This window comes from Myotis daubentonii, chromosome 2 (assembly GCF_963259705.1).
Source record: "Myotis daubentonii chromosome 2, mMyoDau2.1, whole genome shotgun sequence".
NCBI lineage: Eukaryota > Metazoa > Chordata > Mammalia > Chiroptera > Vespertilionidae > Myotis > Myotis daubentonii.
Window position 1 is genome coordinate 14,057,130 of NC_081841.1, and position 21,858 is coordinate 14,078,987.

General features: G+C 41.9%; 1 protein-coding gene and 2 long non-coding RNA genes across 4 annotated transcripts; 1 reads left to right on the forward strand and 2 right to left on the reverse strand.

The window, feature by feature from the left end:
* Positions 1 to 118: 118 nt before the first annotated feature.
* TDG (thymine DNA glycosylase) lies at positions 119 to 21,837 on the reverse strand. Of its 2 annotated transcripts, none has more exons than XM_059681815.1 (10): positions 21,702 to 21,837; positions 11,256 to 11,398; positions 8,098 to 8,393; positions 6,905 to 6,974; positions 4,324 to 4,459; positions 4,042 to 4,124; positions 3,868 to 3,962; positions 3,446 to 3,617; positions 2,868 to 2,993; positions 119 to 2,004 (listed from the first exon to the last, which is right to left on the reverse strand). In XM_059681815.1, the coding sequence occupies exons 1-10, from the start codon at positions 21,722 to 21,724 to the stop codon at positions 1,874 to 1,876; spliced, it is 1,275 nt and encodes a 424-aa protein (XP_059537798.1). In that variant the 5' UTR covers positions 21,725 to 21,837; the 3' UTR covers positions 119 to 1,873. The 2 variants fall into 2 exon arrangements, with proteins under 2 accessions (XP_059537798.1, XP_059537797.1); XM_059681814.1 differs by having other exon boundaries at positions 119 to 2,007.
* LOC132227101 (uncharacterized) lies at positions 5,078 to 5,894 on the forward strand. The gene is made up of 3 exons (XR_009451130.1): positions 5,078 to 5,190; positions 5,469 to 5,538; positions 5,789 to 5,894. It is a non-coding gene; the product is annotated as an uncharacterized LOC132227101 (long non-coding RNA).
* Positions 18,531 to 21,545, reverse strand: LOC132227100 (uncharacterized). The gene is made up of 2 exons (XR_009451129.1): positions 19,624 to 21,545; positions 18,531 to 19,579 (listed from the first exon to the last, which is right to left on the reverse strand). It is a non-coding gene; the product is annotated as an uncharacterized LOC132227100 (long non-coding RNA).
* Positions 21,838 to 21,858: the final 21 nt, after the last annotated feature.

The window sequence follows — 21,858 nt, forward strand, 5'->3', positions numbered from 1 at the left end:
CTCATTGTTTATAGTATTCTATATGTTAAATATAACAGAAGGCAAACTGATCTCAGGTTTAAAGGATGAAAGAATACCAGTAAGTCTCACTACAGAAAAGCCTGCAACTTAAGGATAATCATTCTTATATTTTTTATTGTAAAAAGCATCAGACTTTCAAATGAATTTAAAAACTTTTTCAATATTTTTTAATGAAAAAGTCTCATACTGTCATGTATGGAATATATCAACATTTACTACCTGTCCTTTAATGAAACACACCATTGTTGTACGTTTGGAAAGTCCTTAAACCCATTCTCTAGTAAGTGTCCATAATTTAAAGGGTATTTTCTCCACTTAAATAAAAAAAATCCATTGTAAGGCTACAAATCATTATATACCAAAGCAATACCTAGTTACATGCTTTACACAGTCCCATGAAAAAATAATTCAGTTGTTCCTAGTCCCTGATGCAAGGCGCTTCAAAGCACCCGCACAAAACATCCATGTAAACAGCAGTACAGTACATGATTTAAATAACATGAATGACTCCTACACAGCTTGATCCAGACTAAAGGAAAAATAAAATTCATCACAGCCAGCAGCTAAACAGCATGTTAAGATTCACAACAAGGATTTGTTTCTCTTATTATAAAAAAAAGAACAGGGCATATAACCTTTTAGAAAAACACCTTTTGATAAATATTTCCATATTGAAAAGCATGCTCTGTGGGTATATGTGATCAAGGGGAGATGCAAATAGCATTTCCCAACACCCAGGTTTATATCTGCCAGGTGTAGAAGTCTGGACTATCTGTAGCACCCTGGAAAATGCATTAAAAATCACAAAGGTACATTACTTAAAAACTAACCTTGCATAAGGTTAACGTAGTCCACAGTAACAAAGAACAATGATGCAGAGACAGAAGTTTGTAAATTACTGGCTTATGAGATTTAACTAGCAAGAACATTTCTGTCTTAATTATAGTAGCACATCTCATGTACATAAAGCACCAGTTTAAAAAAGATTATCGAACACCTCCGGCATCTTGCCGCTCAGCCTGAAAATTCATTTCTCATCACTTGGCATGTTATACCCCTAAAGCCGAGGAAGATAAAATTCAAACGGTGATAGGTACTGAAAGAGAAATTCAGTTCCTTCCCTATCGAGTGTATGTCTCTCAAGTAAAACACAGACGAAGTAACAACATTTAAAAGGTCTACTGCATTCCCTGGAGCCCACCATCCCAGCAGAATTGGTTCTGCCTATTAGAGAACTAACACACAGGGTGAGGAGGCCAAAGCCAGGGTTGAATGCCCTGTCACGTAAGGCCAGGTTGGTCTTGCTGCTGCAAGGCCACACTCTACGTTGGTACTAGAAAGCAACTCTCACAAACGATCACCACTGGTAAAGAGGTCTGAGTGTGAACGTGACTCCAGAGGCTTAACTGCACATGAAAATCCACACATCTGCCTCTTTACCAGTGGCAACTCTTATTAACAGCATGCCCTTCTTAGGCATAAGAGGGGTAATGGTGTTTCTAGGTTTATGCACAGTGAATAATCAAATATAAATATTCAGACTGTTGCATTTCTTAAATTACAGTTTAAAAGTGACTCCCCCCCAAAAAATCACTTTCTTCCTAAATGAAAAAGCCTTTATAAAATGCTGGAATGATGATTCATTCAAATACAAAAACTCATATACAAAAAAATCCTAAATGTTCCTTCCAAACTACCTAGGTTCATACAGTTGATGCTACCACACAACTGTACTATGGATACATCACCAGAGGAAAACACTAATAAAATACTTCAGTTAGCAAACTGAGGGCCACTTCCTGACAACTGCAATAAAACTGCAGCATTGGAGCAGGGCTGAGAAGCACCGTGCCTAAGCAAGGTTTCCTTCCTCCTGTTCTTGCATCCCACAATGATTGTTGAAGGAAGGAATCTGGTCCGTAAACGATTGGCTCATCCACTGCCCGTTGGGAACATCACTGAAAGTCGATTCTCCACAGTCAGCTGCTGGCGGGGAGGAAGGAGAGAGGGAGAGTGTTAGTTTCTTACATTTAAAAGCTTTAAATCAGTGGTTCTCAACCTTCCTAATGCCGCGACCCTTTAATACAGTTCCTCATGTTGTGACCCCCAATTTCATTGTTACAAATTGAACATAATTAAAGCATAGTGATTAATCACAAAAACAATATGTAATTATATATGTGTTTTCCAGTGGTCTTAGGCGACCCCTGTGAAAGGGGTCATTCGACCCACAGGTTGAGAACTGCTGCTTTAAATGATCATATTAGGGGATTTTAACTGTCCAGTGAATGACAACTGTTATTAAAATAGTTAAGTACGCTTCTTCTTCTTTTTAAATATATATAATTGATTTCAGAGAGGAAGGGAGAGGGATAGATAGAAACATCAATGATGAGAATCATTGATTGGCTGCCTCCTGCATGCCCTCTACTGGGGACTGAGCCCACAACCCAGGCATGTGCCCTTGACTGGAATGGAACCCGGGACCCTTCAGTCCACAGGCCGACATTCTATCCACTGAGCCAAACCAGCCAGGGCAAGAAGCTTCTTGAATACAGTATATTTCTGTTCTATTTTCAGATACCGGACTAATAAGTCCTCATTTGTTATCCAAGGAGGAAAATGCAACTAAGGACTTACTGTAGTTAGTGACTTAAAAATAAAGGGGCTGTAAGTTTGTGTACACATATAAATAACCATCACATTTTCTCTACGAATCACTAACCAGATTTTTATATAATAATTCCCATTCTTCAATAATTTACTCCTTTTAAAAGAATTTCCCCTACCCCTCAATCCTGACAAAAGCAAGTCTTTGAGAGAACAAACATAGGGAGGGGACATACTTAGCCCATTTGAAGAGAAGCTGCAAGGTTCACCATTGCATGGATTTGCACCATAAGCACCGCCATACGCTGCTTCATAACCCGGATCATATTTTTCTTCCTTAACAGCCATCTTCTTTGCATCCTCTGTGGGGAGGGTGAAAGAAATTTAAAGCTAATTTTGTATAACAAGTTTAAGAGAGAGCTTTATTCAGATATCATGAGGAAGAAATCTTTTTCTTAAATATTTATGTACACTGAGATACATCTTTTGCTATGTATGACCTTTTGCACTCTTCGTAACATATACTATATTAACTCATAAGAACTCTTACAGCCTATAAGATTTAATTTTGGGTGGGTTACAATGTTTTTTTGGTTTTTGTTTTTTTTACAATGTTTCTTATATCCTCAACATCTGTAAGAGCACCAGGAAGACCTTAGTAAAAGGAGATTCTAACAGTGACTAACAGCCATTATCAGAGCACTCTGGCTGCAAATATAACTGCTTTCTCTCCTCCTCCTTTTAAATCCACAACACGCTTTCTGGAGTGTATACAGACATGAAATGAAAACAAGGAGCAATAACGGGGACACACCTTGGGCAAGCTGCAGGTCAAATGTATACTGAACTTCCTGAACGTCTGTGTTTCGTTCAATGCCTTTCAATTGATCTCTTAAGTCTTTCAACTTAATGTAGTAATGAACTTTGTCCTGGGCTCGGGGAAACTGAGCACATCTTGCACTGGATGATGGCATCACGTAGCAGAGCTAGAATCATAAAATTGGACAGTTATAGAAATCTGTTCAATCCACTGCTATGGAGATAGAAAATGTGTCTTTCTTTGGGTTCATGACTTGATACTTATTATTTTAGCAGTTTATGCAAAATTAACATAAGTGGTTGAGTTTTTCTTTTCATAGCATAAATTACAATGGGTAGGACAAATAAAAAAGGTCAACTGGCTAGAAAAAAAAATCCACATTGAGCTGATCTGCAAATATAATTTTAAGGACTTACAGTTTCTGTGTCTGGGATCTTGTGGGGTTGAAGTCCAAATTCTAAGTTCTTAACCTTTACTCCAAAAACTTCTTTACTAAAAATTTCATAAATACCTAAAATGAAATGCAAACATATTTACATTGTCCATAATGTTAGCAAAGAAAAAAGATAAAATTTAAAAGCAAGCCTTACATTTTCCATTAAACACTGCTATTCGTGGCTGATATTTCTGTAATTTCTGCACTAGAATACGTCCTCCTTCACGAAATTCTTTACTAAAATTAAATTAAAAAGTCATAATATAAGTATGGCAATATTTATAATATACTAAATTCAGATAGCTTTCCAAGAAAGATCAAGTCACATACTGTTTGTCAAGTTCAGCTTGAACTAGACACATATGGTATTCCTAGAGTGTATGAGGCACCAGCACGGCCAAGGTTCAGCCTATAAAAATAAATGTTATGTAATTACCTGGAGAGGTCCTTGCTGCCTGGTGTTGTCCTTTCCACCATATTGGTAAATCCAATACCATATTTTCCTGGTAAAGTGTGATCATCCATATGGTTCAGTTGGACCTCACTCAGTCCAGACATAAATAGACACTTCCCTGTGAGAAAGAGAGTTTATTTATTCCCATAGAAGGTCAAAGGTTTCTGCCCTATGGGTTGATGTAGTAGTCTATTTTTTAAAAATTGTTCTGCTTTATTTTAAAAAATATATTTTATTGATTTTTTACAGAGAGGAAGAGAAAGGGATAGAGAGTTAGAAACATCGATGAGAGAGAAACATTGATCAGGTGCCTCCTGCACACCTCCTACTGGGGATGTGCCTGCAACCAAGGTACATGCCCTTGACTGGAATCAAACCTGGGACTCTTTAGTCCGCAGGCTGATGCTCTATCCACTGAGCCAAACCGGTTAGGGCATGCTCTTTTATATTTTTATAGTTGATAGTATTATAGATGTCCCCCATTTGCCTCTCTCTACCCAGTCCCCACCCCACCCCAGGCCGTTACCGCATTACTGTTTGTCTCCATGGGCTATGCATATATACATATATATTCTTTGATTAATCCCTTCCAGTCCCCTTCCACCTTCCTCCCCTCTGAGATCTGTCCATTGGTTTATATCCTATTCTTGAAATTTAAAAAAATTTATAATATTATAACATAGATCAAAAACCATATCAAGTATTACTGTGTGCTAGGTACCATGCTAAGCCCTTTGCCTGTATTATCTTATTTAATCATCATACTTATGAGATATTACTATTATCATTCCCTTTTCATAGGGGAGTTAAGATAAAGGCCTGTCAAGAATATACATCTAGCCGGAACCGGTTTGGCTCAGTGGATAGAGCGTCGGCCTGCGGACTGAAAGGTCCCAGGTTCGATTCCGGTCAAGGGCATGTGCCTGGGTTGTGGGCACATCCCCAGTAGGGGGCGTGCAGGAGGCAGCTGATCGATGTTTCTCTCTCATCGATGTTTCTAACTCTCTATCTCTCTCTCCCTTCGTCTCTGTAAAAAATCAATAAAATATATTTAATAAATAAATAAATAAATAAATAAATAGATTTCCTTAAAAAAAAAAAAAAGAATATACATCTAGTCAGTATAGGAAACTCTGAAACAGCTCTCCTTTCTAATCATTGGTGATACCACCACCTGCCCGGGAATACCTCAAACAGGTAAACAGCTGAAACCGGTTTGGCTCAGTGGATAGAGCGTCGGCCTGTGGACTGAAGGGTCCCAGGCTTGACTCCGGTCAAGGGCATGTACCTGGGTTGCGGGCACATTCCCAGTAGGAGATGTGCAGGAGGCAGCTGATTGGTGTTTCTCTCTCATCGATGTTTCTGGCTCTGTCTCTCTCCCTTCCTCTCTGTAAAAAAATCAATAAAATATATTTAAAAAACAAAACAAAACAAAACAAAAAAACAGGTAAACATACACTGATGGGCTTGACAGTGGAGAAAATGAAAAGTTCAAAATTCCCTAGGAAAAAACTTTTTATTTTTTTTATTTTTAATTTTTTTAAAGACCAGAAAGACACAAGGCTATATCCACTTATTCCACTTTCTTCTCCTTCTTTCTATGTTGTTCTGGACATTTTTAGCAGAAAAAAAACTTTTTAAATAATGGAGACAATATGCTATTCATTCCAAAAACACATTACTATCATTTGCCCTAAATATTTTTTTTAATTTTTAATCATTATTATTATTATTTTTTATGGAGAGGGGAGGGAGAATTAGAAACATCGATGAGAAACATCGATCAGTTGCCTTCTGCACGCCCCCTACTGGGGATGTGCCCGCAACCAAGGTACATGCCCTTGACTGGAATCGAACCTGGGACCCTTCAGTCCGCAGGCTGATGCTCTATCCACTGAGCCACACCGGTCAGGGCTGTCCTAAATATTTTTTGTTACTCTTAGATCACCCACTAGCTTCTAGTTCCCGCGGGCCTACAGCATGCCTTGTTCCATTAGGCATGCTGACAAGACGACTGGTATACAGGACAATTCAATAGTTATACATGGTTTTAAAGCTCACTCGACAAGTATGAAGGTCTTTAATACTATTTTCTGCTAGATATGGAGTTTCTGTACAGAATGTCTCCAATCACAGCACTTCTCAACTTGACTGCCAATGAGCAAGCATTTCATCTCTCCTAGAAATGTGATGGCGATCAGCAGAAATCTGCAAGAGTCAGTGTTCTGTCTGCACTGGCTCAGCGATGCACTATGGCTGCTATATCAATAGGTGACAACTAAAAAAATCCTTTAAAAAAGTAGTAACACTCACTTGAAACAATCCAAACAAAGGAGGAAGTACTCCTTCTCATGCCCCTCTACTCTTGGAAACCAAGTGACATGTCATTCCAAACCTTCTTTGTGTATACACACATAGAAATCATGGATGTATATTGATACATATATACAATCTCTCTTATTAAAAACACAATTTGGTTTAAAAAAACAACAACGCAAACTATTAACACAGGTATCGAGTTTAAAATAACAGTAATAATAATTAAAAAAAAGCAACCACTTACAAAAATGGTTTCCAGGTCCAGGGTAATGATGCCCTTTGTAAGCAGCCATCAGTCCCGGGTTTATACCAATCTAAAAAAATGTTCATACATTTTAGTAGGGTGTAAGGGCGACAGAGTGGTAGACAAAATTGAATTTATTAAAAGTGTAATCTGACATCATACACAGTATCATTTATCAATTACCTCCTCTTGATCTGAATAAAGTACTCCAGTCTGAGGAAAAAAAATTTCCTTTATATTAAAAGTTATGCTGTTGTTTTTAAAAACCAGTTTGATTCCCTCATATCCCCAGGCCCCACCCCCACCCCCACCCACTGGGCTGGAAAGAAAGAGGCTCTGGAGCAGGGGTCCTCAAACTTTTTAAACAGGAGGCCAGTTCACTGTCCCTCAGACCGTTGGAAGGCCGGACTATAGTTTAAAAAAAAACAACTATGAACAAATTCCTATGCACACTGCACATATCTTATTTTGAAGTAAAAAAACAAAACAGGAACAAATACAATATTTGTATTTGCATGTGGCCCGCGGGCCGTAGTTTGAAGACCCCTGCTCTGGAGCCATCGGTGAGTCTGAGCCCAGGTTTAGCCACAAGTCTCCTTCTCAGCTTCCAGCAAGCAGCTGACTTCACAACATCTGCACAGCTGTCTGCATGCTGTTTCTTACAGTTACAGACAAAAATCAAAGTTCAAAATCAGTGTTACCATTCGTGGGGAACTCACAGATGTCATGCAGTCTGAGTTACATGGACTATTTAATTTAATTGAAACCCTATGAGAGAGGCACTATTATCACCCGTTTCACCAAGGAGAAAACTGGGATTCAGGAAAGTTAAGGCTTGCCTAGAGTCATACCCATGTGGCAGGACTGGACACTGGACAACTCTACTCTGGAGCCCACCCTCTCAAACACTCCCCAGTAATAGGACCTCATGAAGGTGACATCACGTACTACCAAAAGGATTCTCGGAAACGGTTCTTTTCGGCAAAATTATTTGCAAGGATAAAGGTTAAGTTAATCCACCAATCTTCTATATTATAAAAGGCCAGTGACCGTAACGCTGTAACGACCAAACGACGGGTCACCAGGAGGTGCACTGATGGGTCCCGCAGCACAGCAGGTCTGAGTCTTGTGCAATTTCGCGCGCTGAGCCTCTAGTGCTATTTATAAAACCAAATGAGGACAGAAATCCTTACAATCACAATGTCCAGATTGAAGGTCAAAATGTCCGGGAGCGTCTTGGTCAAAAGTTCAGCTTCTGAAACACCATTAAAACGGTCAACTTTTCTCTTCACTTTAAACGTGTCTGTAATTTTTTCTTGCTTTTCTTTTGATTTTGCAGACTTGGCAGACTTCTTGGCCTCAGCAGGTTTCTTGGCCTCGGCGGCTTTCTTGGCCTCGGCGGCTTTCTTGGCCTTGGCAGTTTTCTTGGGTTCCGCTGGTTTTTTTGGTTGTCTTGTTCTGGGTTTTCTTTTCCTTCCTTTGGGAGCCTCTGAAACACAATGATTTCCAGGATGTGATGCAGAAAACTGCAACTGCAAAGCCCAGGCAGTTTTCCCAGAAAAGCCACCTTATCCACATCCTTTTCACCTTTCTCCTCAATCTCCCAGTGCCAGTTTCCTCTACAATGTCTTCCCCTTGCTTCACCCTCCAACTGGGTTCATGTGGCCCCATCCACGACCCTCCCTCCTCTGCTGGCTGTTGTTGGGATGAGACCTCCATCAGAATCATCGATTGATTTTCTACACAATCTTACCTAGCATCTTGGCCTCCCCTGGGATACAAAGCATCTATGTTCTATTTTATAGGAATTCTACATGTAAATACATGAATAGCTAAGTTAACAAATGACAGAAAAAGTAGACAGCGAAACAGGGAGGAAGGGAAACAGTTTAACTCAATTTCCCCATAATTCCAGCAGTAGACAGCCTCAAAAGCAAGGCCTGTGGGCTTGTTTTGGAGATTCTGAGTGTCTGAACTCAGAGGTGCTGAAGAGGAAACCTCAGGCTGGCAGTAGGAATCTGATCTCAGGACCTAACGCAGAGCTTCTCAGTCTTGGCACTACTGACATCTTACATTGAATGATTTTTGGTTGTGGGAGACTGTTCTGTATATTATAAAATGTTTAACATTCTATATATTTTAAAAAAATATATATTTTTTATTGATTTCAGAGAGGAAGGGAGAGGGAGAGAGAGACAGAAACATCAATGATGAGAATCATTGACTGACTGCCTTCTACACACTCCCCACTGGGGATCAAGACTGCAACCCAGGCATGTGCCCTGACCAGGAATCGAACCGTGACCTCCTGGTTCATGGGTCATTGTTCAACCTCTGAGTCACATGGGCTGGCAACATTCTATATTTAATAACAGCCTTGGCTTCTGCCCACTAGATGCCAGTAGCATCCAGCCAGTCATGACAATCAAAGGTGTCTCCAGACAATACCAAACGTCCCTAGAGGGCAAAATCATCTCTGGTCACAAACCACTGTCCTAAAATATCCGACAGGAAGCCTTGGTTTTCTAACCTTAGTTCTTTAACATCTCTTATAACTTCTCAGGCTCCTCCCCCATTCTACTACTATTGGGCATTTCTCCACCCTAGCCTCCCGTCCTTCCTTTTTTCTATCTCACACTGCTTTGGCCACTCCTATGCCAAGAGATCCACCTCCACTGGCTTGTAGCTGGGGAAGCCCCAGTGCTGCCTGCCCAGAAAAACAGCGGTCAAGGGCAGGGGTATCCCCAACGCAGTGAAGGGAGGCATGTTCCTGGGATCATAACCTGGAACTTGGAGCACATTTCTCATGCAATACAGCTACCCTGGAGAGAGTAGCTGGAGAGGAGCTCTCCATCTCCCCACCCCCAAATCTGTTCTCCTTTCTTCTAATTCTCTAGCTTGGTGAATGGTACCTCCTTCATCCAACTGTCTAGGAATTATTTCCAGATTCCTTTTCCTCCTTGTCTCCCCATGAAATCCATCTACCATGGCCAGTAATTCTACCTCTGGAGGAGTTCCTAATTCTGTCCTTCTCCACCCTTTTACATCCTCCTCATTTTGTCCCCAGATTACTCAGAGGATCTCTAATCCACTCCTCGCCTCCAAGTTCTGCTTGTTCTCTACCACCCATTCTATCCTCTGTAATACCTGAGGCTGATATTTTCAAATGCCACTAGACTACGCCCCTACCTGCCTACATTCTCTCAACAGCTCCCTATTGCCTTCAGAACAGGATATACATCTTTTAGGCTAAACAAGCCTCAACACCCCCTTTCCAGCCTCGTCTCTCACCATTTCTTTGCTATACCCCAGACTCCAATGTCAGAATCACTGTTTTTTAACTGTTGTGCTTCACTGGTCTGTGCTTTGTGCATGCTTCCCCCCTACCTGGAACTTCCCCAGCCCTTTCTTCCTGGGGATAACGTCTCCTTCCCCTGGAGTTTCTGAGCTCTGGGAAGCTGCCTCTGAGCCTCAGTCTGAGTTAGGTGTCAATGCCATGAGCTCTCACAGCATCCTACGCCGCTCTTCACTGCTCTGTGTGCTGAGCCATGACATGTATTTACTTATTATTTTTCCCTACTAGATTATGAGATATTCTAGAGCAGGATCCACATCCCTTTTTAAAAATATGTTTTAAAAACATGATTTCAGAGAGAGGAAGGGAGAGAGAGAGGGAGAGAAGGAGAGAGAGAGGGAAAGAAGGAAAGAGAGAGGGAGAGGGAGAGGGAGAGGGAGAGGGAGAGGGAGAGGGAGAGGGAGAGAGAGAAAGAGAAATATCCACTGGCTGCTTCCCGCACACCCTCCCTGGGGATCGAGCCTGCAACCAAGTTATGTGCCCCAACCAGGTACTGAACCAGAGACACTTAGGTACATGGGACAACACCCAACCAATAAAGCCATACCAGCCAGGACAGGATCCATGTTCCCCCCCTTCTGCCCCACAAACCTACAGTGCCTGGCAGATACTAAGTACCTAAAAAGTGGGTTAAATTTTTTAACACTAGCCAGGCTGGCATGGCTCAGTGGTTGAGCATTGACCAATGAATCAGGAGGTCGCGGTTTGATTCACGGTCAGGGCACATTCTTGGGCTGTGGGCTCAATCCCCAGTAAGGAGGGTGCAGGAGGCAGCTGATCAATGATTCTCTCTCATCATTGATGTTTCTCTCTCTCTCTCTCTCTCTCTCTCTCTCTCTCTCTCTCTCTCTCTCTCTCTCTCCCCCTCACCCTTCCTCTCTGAAATCAATAAAAAAAATTTAAAAAAATTTTAACACTAAAATTCATCATTAAACCCTTTCTTAAAAAGCAGGCTAATCCAATAGCTACTTTTCTATGCTCTCCTGGTGCAACTACCTTGTTCAGGTGCCTGAGCAGGAGCTGGCTCTGGAACTTCCGCTGGCATCTGCGCTGTGTCCATAGCTTCCATGTTAGGAGCCTCGGCCATCATTTGTTGAAATGGAAATGTGTAAAAAGCTTGAGCTTGCTGAAGAGAATAGCTGAAAGAACAATTAAATTAAGATAAGAGGGTAAAATTACCCAAATGTAAGTTTAAAGGATCAGCTGTACATAACTTTTCAGGACCCAAATATGTTGAAACCAGGATGTGGTATTTATTTAGAGTTGACAACAGGTGCAAAGTGAGGAGGAAGATCTAGTCTCATATGTACACACTCACCCAACCTTTACGAACCAACACTAATTCACTCTCACACTGTTTAATGGCAAGATGTGTCCTCAATACAACTTACCAGTCTGTCAAGTCAGCCTGCACTTTCCCTGAAATGAGATCATGGAAATTTCTAGCAGGGAGACACAAAAGGCCCACAAGTCCACACAAAAACAATTTGTGTTACTACCATCAGTATTGAATCCTCTAATCTAACCCTCCCCTGGCCTAACTTTCCCCCCAATTTTGATATAACATTGTGTAAGTTAAAGATGTACAACATGTTGATTTGATACACTTACATACAGGGTGGGGCAAGAGTAGGTTTGCTGTTGTGAGTACACGAAACACAATTCATTCTTGTATTATTATTTACTAGGGGCCCAGTGCACGAATTCGTGTATCTTGAAAGAAACTGTGGGCTGTGAGGCTGCAGTGGGCACAGGGGCGGGTCTTGGCCCATCCTCTGCGCCCCTGCCCAGCCTCTCCTGCTGTGGCCCCTAGTCCCTGTCTGCTGGCACCAGCCCCGCTTGCACCTGCTGATGGCACGAAGCAATTGGGGCCAGCACCAGCAGTGGGTGCGAGTGGCGGATGCTGGTCCGATTGCCCCTCAGGAGCAAGGGGAGGTGGAGAATCCCTCAGGGGCAATCGGGGCTGGCAGCCACTGCTCGCACCCACTGACGGCACAGAGCAATCGGGACTGGCACCAGGTGCTGGTAGTGGGTGCAAGTGGCGGGTGGGACCGCGGTGTGCAGGAGCAAAAAATTTTCAGTAACCACCAGAGGCTCGCCCTGATGACAGCGACCAGTGCCACGCCTTGGTCTGGCAACCCTGTTCATCAACCGCACCATCCCACCGCGGCCAACGCCTGCTATGTTCCGTGCTCTGCCGTCTGCTGCCAATGCCCGCCATGTTCCGCACGCACCCCCTGTGGTCAGTGCACATCACAGTGACCGGTTGTTCTGCTGTTTGGTCTATTTGCATATTAGCCTTTTATTATGTAGGATTAACTAGAGGCCCAGTGCACAAAATTCATCCACGGGTAGGGTCCCTAGGTCTGGCTGGCGATCAGGGCTGATCGGGGCCTTCTGGCTGCTGGCCGGGGCCTTCCTTCCTGGGCCGCTGGCCACCGGGCCTTCCTCATTCCATGCCACCCCCTGGTGGTCAGCGCATGTCATCGAACTCCTGGTCTCCCGGTTGAACTCCTGAGGGAACACTTTGCATGTTAGCCATATGTGTGTGTGTGTGTGTGTGTGTGTGTGTGTGTGTGTGTGTGTATAGATAGATATAGATTATTGTCTCACTTTATATATGGACAACTATAAATCTACGTTTGCCCCACCCTGCATTGCACAGTGCTGACCACCATGGAACAGCCTTAGCTAACACCTCCATCATGTCACATAATCACCATATTTCTTTTTTGTAGTGAGAACATTTAAGATCTATTCTCTCAGCAAGCTTCAAGTAAATAACATGGCAATGCTGTACATCAGTCCCCAGAACTTATTCATGTTTTCTTAAATTTATTGAGTTTATATAGATTTCAGGTGTACAATTCTGTAAGACAACATCTGAACGTTGTGTGTTTGCCGCCCCAAGTCAAGTCTCCTTCCATTTATCCCCCCTTTACCTTCTTCTACCTGGAAGCTTGTGCCCTTTGACCAGGATCTCCCCATTCCCACTCCTCTTCCAATCTAAAGTTCTCCTGGTTTCTTTGCCTGTTTACTTATTTACTCATTGGATCTGTTTTTTAATTGTTGCTGGGTTTTTGCTTTTCTGTCACTAAATGAGGATTAGAAATGAATAGTGTGTCTATGAATTTATGGAGAAGAAAACCACTTTAAACCTGTCTTCTGAACATGATTTAAGCTTTGTTCAAAGTATTGTGTTCAATGTCAGGGACAGAGGCCTTCACAGAAAACAATTTCCCCAAAATATTTCTGATGCCCATAAACCGCTATCTCAAGCTGCTGCATCAGCACAAAGCTAGGGAAGTAGACACAATTTATGAAACCCAAGTTACGCTAATGCCAAATAATGCCACGGGATATGCAGGAGAAAGAACACCAGGAAATAAAGTGAATGAGTACTGTTTACTATGTTCTGGGGCAAGATACCCCACTTATTAGTTTTCTTTCTCTTTGCATGTGGAGAAAGAAGACAAAGAGCTCAGACAGCAGGAATTAAAAAGACAAACTAGTACACTTTAAGCGTGTCAACTTCATAGTACCTAAATCATATCTCAGTAAAATGGTTGTAAAAGAAGTGAAACTAAAGCATCCCCCTGAAAAAGTATAAAAGGCTGAAACAGACACAAGGTCTACCTACCCATGGTGGCTGGGCTAGAATATTAGAATTGCAAAGAAAACAGGGGTTCAATCCCATGTTATCAATGGATAAACCACTGGAGAGGCATTTTAACATCAAGCTGTCTTTCAGGGTAAGTTGATTTTAAAAGGTTAGGAATTAGTGCCCTGGCCTGTGTGGCTCAGTTGGTCGAGATCATCCCAGGCATCAAGAGGATGCAGGTTCAATTCCCAGTCAGGGCACATGGTAGGGACTGCAGGATCAATCCAGAGTAAGGGGCGTGCAGGAGGCAGCTGATCAATGTTTTTCTCTCTCAAAAGAAAAAAAAATCAATAAAAACATATTTTAAAAAATCAATTAAAAGGTTAAGAATAAGACAGATATTAATCTATACCTTGAGAGTTTTATTTCTTTAAATATATTGTTCTCAAATTATGTAAAAAAATAAATACGATATAATGATTTAGAAAACATTAACATGAGACAATACTATGCAGCTCCTAGAAAGTAAATGTACTGATATTCTGTAAAAGCACACAAAACCTCTGATATGTTTTAAAGTGGAAAAGAATACAAAATAGCATTGCAAACCAAGGCTACACATAGGGAAACCATGTAGCCAAGGACTAGAAATTAAAATGTAAAAATGAAGAGAAGTGAAGTGTGACAGCACAAAGTAAAATGTCCTCTCTTTTCACACTTTTAATACTATTTGTAGCTCTTTTCTTAACTTGTCAAAACATTGGTTGTTCAATGTTTATGATTTAAATATTCCGATGGGGAGTAGGGTAAGGCTGTTACATTGCGAGATCATGTGCAGTTTGCCCTCTGGAAATTCTAGTAAAACGAACTGTAACTTTTGGCTGGGGCTAATGTCAGTTTCCGAGAGGCTAACAGCGCTTTCGGTTCGAATATAGAAAAGTAAAGACATGTGGTCACAATAAATGAGTGGCCAAAGAATGCACGAGGTCTGCTCTTTGTCATATTGTCAGGAAGGCAACCTACCCCCTCCCCCTCCCCCATGTTTCTTGCTACCACTCTCAGAATTCAACAGATGTTGAGTACTTCACAAAAATCCAAACCTAAGCTCTGGCTGAGTAGCTCAGTTGGTTAGAGTGTCGGCCCAATACGCCAAGGTTGCAAGTTCGAGTCCCAGTCAGGGCACATACAAGAATCAACCAATGAATGTATAAAGAAGTGGAACAGCAAAATTGATGTCTCTCTCTCTCCCTCAAGTAAATACATAAACATTTTTAAAAGTAAAGAAAAATCCAAACTTAAAGCATATAAAAATTGGGGAGACACCATTCACATTACAAAAGGGCTCTGAACTTAAAAATAAATGTTTTCATTGATTTTAGAGAGAGAGGAAGGGAGAAACATTGATCAGCTGACTCCCGTACCAGGAATCAAACCCACAACATAGGCATGTGCCTGACCAGAAATTGAACCTTTTGATACACAGGACAATGCTCAAGCAATGAAGCCACACTGGACAGGGCAAGGACTCCAGACTTTAAAAAATAGATTTCTGAAATATGGCTCCCTTAGCATACTTAGGGGGTCATTAAGGATCTTCAGAAATTCTGGGGCTTATGAAAGGAAAAATTAATATTTTCAAAATCAGCTGATTGAAGTAAAAAATAATGAAGAAAAATACCTGGAGCTTTATTTTATATATCAATTTTGAAAGAAATCTAGAAATTTATCTAGAATACTGATGTGTCCCTTAATCTTTTAAAAACTATCTCTGGCACTTTACAGTAAATTAAATTAGAACAGACACAAAAATAAAGCTATGGAAAATAGAATGTGTGAGTTCTAAAGTAACACTATCTTTGAGTGTTAAATTTAGCCTGATCAACTTACAGCCAGAACAAAAGGAAACAGGGTGGGTTACAACATTCTTATTAGTTGGCAGAAGAAAGCATGACATCTGTACAAAAACCTTCATGAACTTGAATGCTAGGCAACTAGAGAGTTCTGAGTAATCTCATTTTCTTTTATGTAATAATAAATTTGTAAACATAAATTTCTTTCATCGTTAATGTTAAAATACCTCTTAAATACATTGCTGTATTTGTATATGGTAACTGCCACTTCATAACTCAGAATTCTGCAATATTTATGAACAGTAATTGTCTCTGTACGAGGGGAAGAGCCACAAAAGAGCAGCTAGTCAAGTCATTCAACCTCGAGAGAGCTCCGTTGCCTCACCATGAAAATGAGGTGAGATTTGGTGACTTCTCCATACATGGAGAATGCATAGAAAATAGGACCAAATCTGTCCAGACTGCAGACACACCCCAAAGAGCTTTTATTGTCTATAATTCCCTGATCTCAAACTTATAAGTATGAATGACTTTACTTCCCCTTCTCCACTTGTCCCTTCCATTTATGTCTGTCCCCACCTGCTGGGTGCCACCTGTCTCCTTTCCCTGCCGCTAACCCCTTCCTCTCTCCTGGCCTCCAAGTGCACCCCCTTTCTCTGGAACAACAGTGCTCAAAGGGCTGATTTTTACAGTTGTTTGAAATTGATAAACTGAGTTTTTCCTGATGAACTGTCTATTTTCCGACAGTCTTTCTCAAAACATACACACATGCGTACACGTACACACATATACCCAGCTGATTGAGGAGTTCAGTTCAGATTTTCCTGTAGTTAAACTAACTCTTTAAGGTTTGCCCTAAAAGAAACAACTTCAACCTCTTTAATCTGCAATTATTTTCCACTATTTTAAAGTTTTAGGTTGCTCTTTCCAAATACATTTGTTTTAGTCCATTTGGGCTGCTACAACAAAATACCACAGACTGGATGGATAATGAACAACAAATATTTATTTCTCAGTGTTGGAGGTTGGAAAACCCCCTTTCCAGGCACCAGGAGATTCAGTGTCTGGCCAGGGCCTGATTCTGGGTTCACACGTCAGAAGGAGTGACACATCTCTCTCGGGACCTTTTTTTTTTTTTTTTAAACCTCACCCAAGGTTATTTTTTGCAAAGAGGGAGGAGGGGGGCAAAGAGAGAAAGAGAAAGAAACATCGATGTGAAAGAGACACATCGACTGGTTGCTTCTCCCATGTGCCCTGAACAGGGACAGGAATCGAACCTGTGACCACCCCCATGCTCTAACCACTGAACAAAACTGGCCAGGGCTTGGGACCTGTTTTACTATAAGGGCATTAATCCCATTTAGGAGGGCTTTGAACTCATGACCTAATCACCTCCCAAAGGCCACCCCACCTACAAATACCATCACATTGAAGATTGTTAGGTTTCAACATATGAATTTTGGAAGGACACAAATATTCAGTCTATGGCAACGTTTTATTATCTTCATTTAAACAAGCATATACAACCCTGAATACTTACAAAAGTAACAATCAACACTAAATAATCCATAAGCTCAAATACAAAGGACTAGTTATGTAACTATGATGGAATACCATCATAACTATTTACTTTTGTTTATTTATTTATCTTTATTGTTGAAAGTATTACAGATGTCCACTTTGTGGGTTGTTTTTTCCATTGACCCCCTCCACCCCATACCAGCCCCTCCCAGGCCTTCACCAGACTACTGTCTGTGTCGATGGGCTATATAAATATGCATACAAGTTCCCCAGTTAATCTTCCTGCCCCACCCCCACCCCTAGTTTCCCTCTGAAATTCGTCAGTCTGTTCCATGCTTCTATGTCTCTGGATCTATTTTGTTCATCAGTTTATTTTGTTCATTAGATTCCACATATGAGTGAGATCATGTGATACTTATCTTTCTCTGACTGGCTTATTTCACTTAGCATAAAAACTCTCCAGTTTCATTCATCCTGTCAAAAACGGTAAGAGTTGGTTCACATTGTATTACATTGTGTAAATGTACCACAGCTTTTTTACCCACTCATCTACTGATAGGCACTTGGGCTGTTTCCAAATCTTAGCTATTGTAAATTGCGCTGCTATGAACATAGGGATGCATTCATTCTGATTGGTATTTTGGGTTTCTTAGGATATATTACTAGAAATGGGATTGCTGGGTCAAATGAGAGTTCCATTTTTAATTTTTTGAGGAAACTCCATCCTTTTTTCCAGTCTGCATTCTCACCAGCAGTGTACTAGGGTTCCCTTTTCTCCACATCCTCACCAACACTGGTTGTTTGTTGATGACAGCCATTCTGACAGGTGTTGTTTTAATTTGCATCTCTGACGATAAGTGATGTTGAGCATTTCATATGTATCTTGGCCAATTGTATGTCCCCTTTGGAAAAGTATCTATATAGGTCGTACGCCCATTTTTAGTTGGACTATTTGTCTTCCTTTTGTTGAGTTGTATGAGTACCTTATATATTTTGAAAATTAACCCCTTATCAGATGTATCATTGGCAAATATGTTCTCCCATGCGGGGGGCTCTTTTTTCAGTTTGCTGATGGTTTCTTTTGCTGTGCAGAAGCTTTTTATTTTGATGCAGCCCCATTTGTTTATTTTCTCCTTAGTTTTCTTTGCCCTAGGATATGTATTACATATTGCTATGAGAAATGTCTGAGATTTTGCTGCCTATGATTTCTTCTAGGATTTTTATGGTTTCACGACTTACATTTAAGTTTTTTATCCATTTTGAGCTTAATCTTGTGTATGGTGTAAGTTGGTGATCCAGTTTCATTTTTTTTGCATGTTCCTGTCCAATTTTCCCAGCACCATTTATTGAAGAGGCTGTCTATACTCCATTGTATATCCTTGCCTCCTCTGTCAAATATTAATTGAGTGTAATGGCTTGGTTGCTTTCTGGGGTATCTGTTCTGTTCTTTGTGCCTGTTCTTATGCCAGTACCAGACTGTTTTGAGTGCAGTGGCTTTGTAGTATAACTTGAAATCTGGTATTGTGATTCCTCTAACTTTGTTCTTTCTCAAGATTGCTGCAGTTATTCGGTATCTTTTTTGGTTCCATATGAATTTATGGAGTGCTGTTCTAGATCTGTGAAATATGCCATTGGTATTTTAATAGGGATTGCACTGAATGTATAGATTGCTTTGGGTATTATGATTCCATCATAACCATTTAAAGGCTACATTCAATAATGCTTAAGTGTGTGTATTCACCATGTATTACTGGGTACTCACTGTGCACATTCACTAGAAACTGTAAACACAAAGATACAGAAGAAGCCAGTTCATTTAACTACTCTTCATATAGTATGACTTCAAATTTCCTCACTATTTGGTCATTTTTGGTGCTCAGAAGCAAACAAACAAACAAAAATACTTCAGATATAGCCTCATCATCCTGAAACTGAGCTGGGCTATCTACTTCCTCATTCTGGAGACACAGTACAGAACCCAATACATTAGCTGTAGGGCACTCACAGTATCCAGCCGATTCATACTGAGTTCACCATCAATGAAAACTGCCCTTTTATTATCTCTCACGTGTATCATTGATTTTTCCACACCTCAGCAAGACATTGTGTCTCTTTTTGTAAAAGCTGATTCACCATTCCAGCAGGTTGGGATTGATCAGGATTCTGATTCAACCCATCCACTCCACAAAGCGGTCCCAGAGTTAGGTCAGGGACACATTTTATAATTTCATCAACTTCTGAAAAGTACAAAGTTGGGGTAGAACGAAATGGCACATCAGTACAGACTTCCCTTCAGCCTGCATTTGACTCTTTCGGTAGTAAACCAGCTTTGATTTCACCTAATTAGACTGCTATCAGTCTATCTTCATCGCGCGCGCACACACACACACACACACACACACACACACACACACACACACACAGTGGTATGGCACAATTGTTAGGGAGGCAGGCTTTGAAGCCACACTGCCTGGGTTCAAATTTCAGCACTGCCACTTCTAGCTCTGCAGGCAAGTTCCTTAACCTCTTTGTGCCCCAGATTCCACATCTGTAAAATGGGAATAGTTGCACCTAATTTACTGGTTATGAGGATTAAAGTAAGAAACCTGTGCAAAACACTTAAAACAGTGCCTGGCATGTAATAAGTTTGCCATAACAATAACAAAAACAGGAGATGATTAAATATTTTAGGTACCTTCTCTCATCCCTCCTGATGTTGTCTAGTCTAGTTATCATTAGCTAAAAGGGAACGACCTAGCTTGGTGGCTCTTGCTTTTTTCTGAACTTATACTATAGCCTAGTGGTCACTGGTTCCTCATAAATGTGCTCAATAACTACTGAGAAGCAAACATTTTGTTTAGGATCAAAGTCCATACTTTAAGAAGACAGATTCCACCTCTGGAAGAAACAGGGACCCATGTTTTTATTTTCGGTATTCAGGCCCTCTCCTGTGAGAGAGAAACCCACCGATTGCCTCCTGCAAGCGCTCCAGGGCGATGAGACCCACAACCTAGGCATGTGCCCTGCCCAGGAATCAAGCCCACAACCCTCCACTTTACAGGATGATGCTCCACCTAAATGAATTACCCGGCCAGGGCTCTCTGAATGTTTTGAAATTACTCCTCCAAAATAAAAAGCAAACTCATCATTACCCAGCATCCCATTCCACTCCTTGATTAGCATAAAGTAAGGGTAACAGGGAACCACTTTCTTTGGATTCTGGGAGCCTGTCATTTCGGAATTCCCAAGGATAAACTCCTTACAGTATTCACGCAGAATTCTTCATATTTCCTGAGGTTAAAGTTTTGCACGCCAAAATTTAAAAAATGGTCTAAGACTCTACGGATTTAAGTGAAGACAGAATATAAGTCAGTTTTGAGCTAAACACACTACCATCCTGTTACTTTGCTTTATAAGACACTAAACAAGGTCTTAGAACACGGAATTTATTTGATGGTAGGGTTTACCCAAGTTCCCACTCTGATCTGAAGTAAGATCGCAAAGGTCAGAGCGATTTCCACAAGGTCTGGTGAATTCTTTTCTTTGTAAAGTTCTTCTGCGAAAGAAATGGAGTAACTTCACTCCAGGATTCGATCCACAAGGTCAGGATAAAGTTCCCACTTTATCTACAGGTTCTCTCCTCTCCTAAACGCTCAGGCGGTTTTGGTGGCTTAACCCTTTCCAGCTAACACGGACCCACCGCACGTCGGAACCGCATTCCAGCGACGCCCCATTTACAGACACGACCAGGCCCAGAGAAGGGAGGGTCTTGCCTAAGTTCGGGGCCCATTAGCCACCGCAAGTCAGGATAAGCCTTCCTAGGTCTGGCAGTATTTTATTCCAATACGGAGCATCACTTTATAAAAAGACCCTGTTGTTTACCATATCTGGTTTGTTTTTTTTTAATTTGGTTTTCTGCCCGTTCAAATCTCGAAATCTCTGCTTTGGCAACGTTTTCCCACACGCCTAACACTCTCCAAAGGAACGTATTAAAAATGGACTCTTAAGTTCGTCCTCAAGACCCTTAGAAGACATTTCGGTGACTTTTGGGAGCGGTGTTCAGTCTCAGAACTCAAGAGCTCCAGGATGGCAGCGCTGGCTATCGTGCGGCCCCGGATGCTGCTTTTGGTAAATCTTGGGGGTGGGAAGCCCCATAAATCTCACTACAAAATGAAACGATCACGGAGCCAAGGGCGGCCACCAGAAGCACAACAGGAGACTGCAGGCCGCTCACTAATGCATCTGAAAGCCGGCGAGGTACCGGAAAAGGCCGAGGAGGGGCCCAGGTGCCGCGGCCCCGCGTGGGCGGGCCGGGTGCGGAGGGGCCGGCCGGCCGGCAGGCACTGCGCACGCGCGGCCCCGGCCTTTGTACCGGCGGCGGCACCTGAAGACCCCCAGCGAGCATGCGCGCCCGCGGCCGCCCGCCGCGAGGGGCGCGGGGGGAGGGGCGGCGCTCCGCCCTGGCCTTACCTGCCCGCGTTCTCCGCTTCCATGCCCGGCTGCCGCTCCCGCGGACGGCTGCTCCTGCCACGCAAGCGAGCGACTGGTCGCTGTCGTACCGTGGCGGAGGTGCAGCGGTACAAAAACCAGAGGCTTGGACCCGACGGCCGGCAGAACTGGGGCCGTG

What these genes read in the sequence shown, in the direction of transcription:
- TDG (XM_059681814.1), bottom strand. Translation starts at nt 21,724, where the DNA reads ATGGAAGCGGAGAACGCGGGCAG. An exon ending in TGCTCAGGCACCTGAACAAG is followed by an intron (nt 8,394 to 11,255) that starts GTAGTTGCACCA and finishes ATTGTGTTTCAG; the next exon opens with AGGCTCCCAAAGGAAGGAAA. An exon ending in TCAATCTGGACATTGTGATT is followed by an intron (nt 6,975 to 8,097) that starts GTAAGGATTTCT and finishes ACATTTTTTTAG; the next exon opens with ATTGGTATAAACCCGGGACT.